General features: G+C 35.9%; 1 protein-coding gene and 1 non-coding gene across 2 annotated transcripts; both read left to right on the top strand.

Moving 5' to 3' along the window:
* Positions 1 to 226: 226 nt before the first annotated feature.
* On the top strand, positions 227 to 4,253 carry LOC147855773 (uncharacterized). The gene is made up of 3 exons (XM_087330290.1): positions 227 to 438; positions 1,017 to 3,499; positions 3,745 to 4,253. The coding sequence occupies exons 2-3, from the start codon at positions 1,654 to 1,656 to the stop codon at positions 4,047 to 4,049; spliced, it is 2,151 nt and encodes a 716-aa protein (XP_087186416.1). The 5' UTR covers positions 227 to 438; positions 1,017 to 1,653; the 3' UTR covers positions 4,050 to 4,253.
* Positions 4,254 to 6,414: 2,161 nt separating this feature from the next.
* On the top strand, positions 6,415 to 6,501 carry TRNAS-UGA (transfer RNA serine (anticodon UGA)). Its single transcript has one exon. It is a non-coding gene; the product is annotated as a tRNA-Ser (tRNA).
* Positions 6,502 to 6,949: the final 448 nt, after the last annotated feature.

Genomic DNA, 6,949 nt, shown 5'->3' with positions numbered 1-6,949 from the left:
GAGCAATTAAATAAAGAAATAAGAAGTAAATGTAAAGCAAAGAAGTTAATATAAAAAAATAAATGTAGAAAAATAAATAAATAAATAAATAAATAAATAAATTAATTAATTAATTAATTAAAAAAAAAAAAACGAATATAACTGTTATTCAATAAAAATGGGAGCCAATAATGAGCATTGAGCAGAAAAAAACGAAATAAAAATTTAAACTCGAATTCCTTCCTCCTGTCTTCCTTGAGCGATAAAGCTTCCATGGGAGCTTCGCAACAGGCAGTAGTACGGCCTCCTAACTCTGCGAACCCTAATCGAGAGACAGAGACAGAGACAGAGACAGAAAGAGAGGTAAATAGTGTGTGTGTGTGTGTGTGAGAGTAAGGCCTTCTCAGCAGACAGGATTCCTTGTGCATTCCTCCGTGTAGATCTTCTTCGTGATACAAGGTATGTCGCCACTGAATTCTCTATCTCTGTCTGTCTTTCTGTATCTCTCTCTCTCACACACAGGCACACACACACACAGAAGCAAACAGACACACAGGGAGAGACAGAGAGAGAGCTTCGAATGCTTAAAAGTATTTCTGCAAGACATCATACGAAAACCTTTTCTATTTGTTCCGTCTAGAACACCAACGCCATAGTTTTTGAATATTTCAGAAAGAATAAACAAACATTGTTTTCATGTACGTTTGTTTTCTCTAGAACTCCATAGTTTCTGCACCATTCGAAGAAATGGCATTTACAGTTTTCTTACTTCTTTGAATTTTCGCAAAATTACACCCAGTTCTAAAATTGCAGGTCATTACTTGTTGAGGTGTGTAAAGAAGAAATAGCAAACTATTGCTTTCTTGACATTGTTGTTGGTTGTTTGTTTTGAATTTGTTGTCTGTCTTGGTGTTTTTATATATTTGCTTGTTTTGTTTCAAGAAGTCTTTTTTGTCTCTTGTGTTGTTCATTTGCATCAACTTTATTTTTCTGTTGTTCATTTCAAATTTGTTGTTTGTTCGTTTCTAATGTGGCAGGAGAAATTGAGAGGCAGACACATAAATCTCTCTATAGACTTCACAAATTCTGCAGAAAAGCATCAGAAAATATATACAATATTCGTTGAAGCTTTGCCTTCATCAAACCTTGAAAATCTACGATTGATTCTGAAAGTTGGTCACTGTCATAATTTCCATCAAAGAAAAAAATATCAGAGATCTATCAATATTGATTGGTCCAGCTATAAGAAGACAAGAGATAATTCAACCCCCAGATTGAACAGAACATATATGAACATTCAGTAAACACAAAAAGAGAAGCTGCTGTAGATTCTTTAAATTTCAGAGTTCTATGTAATGTTTTTTTGTTGCTTCAATTTGGTCAAATTTCCAATCTGAATTGAAGGAAATTGTCATAGATGGCATTTATTCTAGGAAGTAGAAATGGCAGAGATCTGCCAATCCTGCTCGTTTGAAGATCAAGCAGGAGTTAAGTCAACTTCAACACCACAAAGAAGACAATTTGCTATCTTTTTTCTATCGTCCATAAATTCTTAGCAGAAAGAATAGCAGAGATATGTCATTGTTTGTTCCAGATATTACAGGATGTAAATCAACTCCAGATTAACAGAAAGTGTGTGATATTCTGTTCTCAAAAGAAACAAATTTTACAAGCATGAATCCACAAGAGCCATATAGCCAACGTAAAGGTATATTTATTGAAGAGGGCAAGAAGAATAGCTCAATCTCAACAATAGATCTCCAGAACTCTGTAGAAGAAGATATACATCACAGCAAAGAATGTATTGGATCATCAATGATAAGTCAGGAGGTATATGACAAACCCACATTTTCAGATGAGAAAAAGGAGTGTGGCATAAAAGAAGATGCAGATCACAATATAGAATGTGTTACATCATCAAAACTAGGGCAGAAGGTATGCGATCAAGACCAAACTACATTTTTGGAAGAGACAGAGGAGAATACCTCAACTTTAGAAGTAAAACTTCACAATTCTATAGGAGAGGATGTAGATCACAACAAAACACCATTAAAGATAGCATATGGTCAAGACAAAGCCATCTGCTTAAGAGAAGACAAGTATCTATCAACTTCAGAATTGGAACTCCATAATTCTGGAGAAGAAAACATGGATCACAAGAAAGAATGTTTTACATCATCAAAAATAGGTGAGGAAGAAACACTGCTTTTACAACATATTATTAAGCAATTGCAGGATGAGGTTCTTAGTCTCAGGAGAAGAAGAGCTGAAGAAGGAAGAGCAAACGAGAAAGTTGTTTCCATCTTTGCTAGTAGAGAATATGCTTGGAAAGCAGAGAAAAGAAAACTTATTTCTGATCAGAGGCGCCTTTGGGAAGAATTGCAAAGGTCTTTCATGGATCAGCAATATCTAAAACAAACATCTCAACGAATGAGAAATATACAATTAGAATCTGAATGTGAAGAATGTGATCGCAAAGAAGGATTCCTTATTGAACTAAAAGAACGATTTCGGGAGCAAGAATTTGTGGTTATGGCTAGCATGGAGGAACTCAAGGCAGAGCAAGAGGAGAAAAATGCTCTTAAAGGAAAACTGGTTATGGTTGAATCTGAACTACGTGAGCTCAAAGAAAAGCTTTTGGTTAAAGAGAAGCTTTTGACTGAATCAGAAGTTCGTTCCTCAGATCTCTGTAAGAGTCAAATGGTGATTGATGAGCTTCAAATGGCTATGGCTGAGCTTCAAAGTGCACAAAAATGTATTGAAGAGGAGAAAACGCAAGCATTGCAAGACCTAGAGTCTGCGCTTAACAACCTAACTGAGATGAAAAAAGAACAAAAGCACTATGAAGAGTTAGTTACACAAATGTCGTCTGAAATCTCCATACTTCAAAATGCATCTGAGGAGAAAGAGGATATCATAACAGAAATGCTGAAAAAATCTGAGAGAGAAACAGAGGAAAAACAAGAACTGGAAAGGCAGATTGCTATTGCCAATGCTAAGTTCCTACACGCAGAAAGTGAGAAAGAGAAATGGCGGAAATTATGTGTTAAGAACAGCCATGTTTTGAAAGAAACAAACAGTCATGGAAACTCGAAGAACAGAATAGAACCTGGACTTGATAAACTGAAGGAACTGCAAAGACTTCATGATGAAGAGATACAAGAGCTTCAATCAGCATTTGATGAAGAGGTGAAATTCTTGCAGAAGAAGCTTGACGTATTTCAAGAAAAAGCATCTCGTTTAGAACAAAATTCACTTTCTCGAAAGACTAAGCATAAAAAGAATATGAGTAGTTTAGAAGGAACTCATTGCCACAGTGAAGAAACACATACCGGGGTCTTGATGGTTTGCAATGATTATAACGCCACTAATGCTAACAACATTTCAGTTGACAATGCTGCTCTCTCTCAGTGCATAAATTCAGACACTCACTTCGAAAAACAACTTAAAAAATGGAAAAAAGCATACTTTGCATCAAAAGCAACACTGGATATGCTGCAAAAAGGGAGCATTGATTCAGGTTCATCTCTTTATTGTAATGATTGATATCTTACTCCCTTATTGTTTTGTGAATATGGTAGAATGTTGCATGTAACTGTTAGTACCGCTTTTTTGAAATTTTTAGTATGTCTCATGAATGTACAATATTATCCCAAGTTCTCAATGAAAGACAACAGCTAAATTTCTAGTATGTTTTTGAATTTATTAATATTATTACCGAGTGTTCTGCAACTAAAAGCCTCTCCTTTTCATGATGTGTTATAGTCTCATATAATAGGAGAAGTCCTGCATTGCAAGATTGGCTAGAGCTTGAGAAGGCACGATCGAAAATGGAGCAAATGCACTTACAAGAGATCAATGCTTTTGATCGACAATTGAAAGCAAGAGATGAAAGAATGGAATCATTTCGTCAACAATTACTCACAATGGAGAAAGAAGCTAAACAGCAAGTTGCTGAAATTGATGACCTCAAGAAGACACTGGAGATCAGTAGAGAGGAGAACTTGAGATTGCATGAACTTCTTAAGGTTAGTGAGAAAGCAAAACAGAAAGTAGAGAGCAGACATTGATTTCCATTCATTCTTAGTTAAAGCTTCTTAGAGGGGGCCTCAAACATACTGTAAGCTATGAAGAAACATCCCATGTGAATATTCCATTCATCATTGGTTCCATGAATGGTGTGTAAATTGACATGTGGATTTCTGAAATTATTTAGGGGTATAGTTTCTAACAACAAATACTCAATATAATCGGTTTTGCGATTATACCTTATACATTCCTCTCATTTTTATTTTACAAGGGTTGACGTGTAGTTGAATATCAGATCTTTGCTTTCAAATAGCAAGGCATATGGAGAAACTATATTTAGAGTGTAAATTGACATGCTACATCCCCACATTATATCATGTATGATCTTTATATGTGATTTTGCTGCAGTGGGAGCATTTTTACAATGAGTTCTGTCATCATTATTGTCCTGGATGGTTAAGGTTAGGATAAGGATATTGGAAATTGGTTTGTTTCTCTCCCCTAAGGTCTCATATCTCTGTGCCCATTCATGCTGAAGAGTAGAAACATTGTTTATTTAGTCATAGAATTATGATTGTTATTAGGTAAAGGTACACGATTGGGTAGGTAGTTTTAAATGCATAACATAATCTGCCATTGTCACAAATTATCTATATGTTGAGGTATATTGTAACTATCATAAGAAATAGAATTTGGAATTATACAATACACTTAATCGGTTTGGAGCTAACCTATCCAGTCACCTTGTTTCTCAATCTCGCGCCAAACATTAATCATAATCTATTGCCGTGATCTCAAAGAAGTACATGAGGCAGCCTTCATAAAGTTGCTCCAGATGCAAGTTCTTGAGCTGTCTCTGGTTGGTTCTTGTTTTTGCTGTAACTCAACTATTCTATCCTACAAACTTTCCATCAAGGTTACATGAATGCTTAAAAAGCTCAAAACATATTTTCCATTCAAGCTGAAGAGCAGTAAATCAATTTTAACAACTCAAAATAACAATATCTATAAATAGTTGCATGGTTTTTTTCTCTTTTTTCTTTGCTTTTATGAGCATTTTATGGATTAAAATAAACAAATAACAGCTATTTATTATATACAATAATTTGAATAAATTCTATAGGAAAACTTAGAACATGTCTTCCCCACTAGAACAAAGGAGATTGAATTGTCAAATTTGCCTTTTACGATTAAAAATATCGCTTCTAATAACAAATTGGGCTTCTCTCTCCCTTTCTCTGTACCTCTCATACTATTAAGAGAACCCAAGTTTGATGCTCGTCATGGGCTGTGGCCTTTGCTCATAGATTAATCACTATCCCATGGAACTAGGTGGAAAATAAATGCAACCAGAGTGATGCTCATTGATGGGAAGTGAAACTAATGTTATTTAATGCTATGATAACACAAGTTTTGCTTTATGGAGTAGAAGTGTGGGTAGACAATATCTCTCTTAATGCATGGAATTAGATTGAGAAGATTCAAACGATTTTTTAAGGAGACAATTGGGAATTAAATCCCCATCTCCTATCATGTTATGCGTTTGGAAACAGGTATTCGACCTACAGAGGTATTGGTGCCACATGGAGCAAATAGATATATTACGAAAGTCTAAGAATATGCCAAATCATAGATTACCACGTCATGCTTGGAATGTTGCATGTAAACAACAAAAGGATTACAATAGAAAAATCCTCTCATTTGGTTGGATAGTTGACATAAAAAATGGTTCAAAAGATGGGATGTCTCATAGAGCTTTCAAGTGATGCTATGAAATATGTAGTTATTGAGGAAAGATTAATGGAACCATTAAGAAGAAGTGGAAGATGCGAAAAGGACAAAATTAGAATATTACATTGCAAACATCAATCCTGAATGTTAGGTTCTATATAAGGCAGGAAGGTTTATTGATCGTATTTAACCTTATTACTAACATGAATATAAACTCTCGTAGAGCCCTAACCCTGTTGCACTCGATCACACAACCTAGATATTGAAATTCCATTATGACATCAAAATCAGCCAAATATAAAGACATGTAAGGTATAAGGAAGGGCTAATGGAGGATTTTACATGCTTTGCATATACTGCACTTTGTGAAAGCTATGATGATATATTAGAGGGGGTGATGACTTGAGTGTCACACCAAAGAGAACAACGAATCCAAAAAGATTGCCTCAGTTCGGATTGTTCTCTGCAACTCGAGAACATGAAGTTGGAATTGCAAATTATGCAGAAGCGGCAACTTCACGATGTTATGCCGGCTCCAATTTTAAGGTGCCACAAAGTGCTTTCATAGCTTTCGGCTAAGCGGCAGATGAAGGCGTTGCGTGCGATTTACAAAGACCTGAAAGCTTGGCACGCTTTCCCGTTGATTATTGATGGCTTGTGATCTTATCGGGAAAGGGATGGATGTCTGAGCGGTTTAAAGAGTCGGTCTTGAAAACCGAAGTATTCGGAGAGATACCGGGGGTTCAAATCCCTCTCCATCCGTGAGTATGGTCATAAGTTAGCATTCCCACTTTCCCATCACCCTAACTTGATTTGGAAAGCATATAGGCATTCTATAATAAGCCTTCTATACCCGAAAAGCAAGGGCCGAGCCTGCTTAGATAAGATGGTTGAGCTCATATGTGTATGCCTTATTCACACATCGCTAGTAGAGGAATTTACATGCTTTGCATATAGTGCACTTCATGAAAGCTAAGATGATATATTAGAGGGGGTGATGACTTTGAGTGTCACACCAAAGAGAGCACCTAAACGGTTGAGCTCATATGTGTATCCGTTATTCACACATCACTGGTAGAGGATTTTACATGCTTTGAATATAGTGCACTTCGTGAAAGCAATGATGATATATTAAGAGGGGGTTATCACTCCATGCTTGCCATCAAATACAAAAGCATTGTGGACATCTCAATTATGACACAATCCCGAA

This window comes from Azolla caroliniana, unplaced genomic scaffold, assembly GCF_043228905.1.
Source record: "Azolla caroliniana isolate FFs.n. ecotype wild unplaced genomic scaffold, voAzoCaro1.0.p SCAF_14, whole genome shotgun sequence".
In the NCBI taxonomy this organism is placed as follows: domain Eukaryota; kingdom Viridiplantae; phylum Streptophyta; class Polypodiopsida; order Salviniales; family Salviniaceae; genus Azolla; species Azolla caroliniana.
The sequence above is the reverse complement of the archived record's forward strand: the minus strand, read 5'-3'. Positions and strand labels throughout refer to the sequence as shown.

Excerpts from the sequence above, each read along its gene's own strand:
- LOC147855773 (XM_087330290.1), top strand. The coding sequence starts at position 1,654 with ATGAATCCACAAGAGCCATATAGCCAACGTAAAGGTATATTTATTGAA. Across the intron at positions 3,500-3,744 it reads AAAAGGGAGCATTGATTCAG|TCTCATATAATAGGAGAAGT; the intron begins GTTCATCTCTTT and ends GATGTGTTATAG.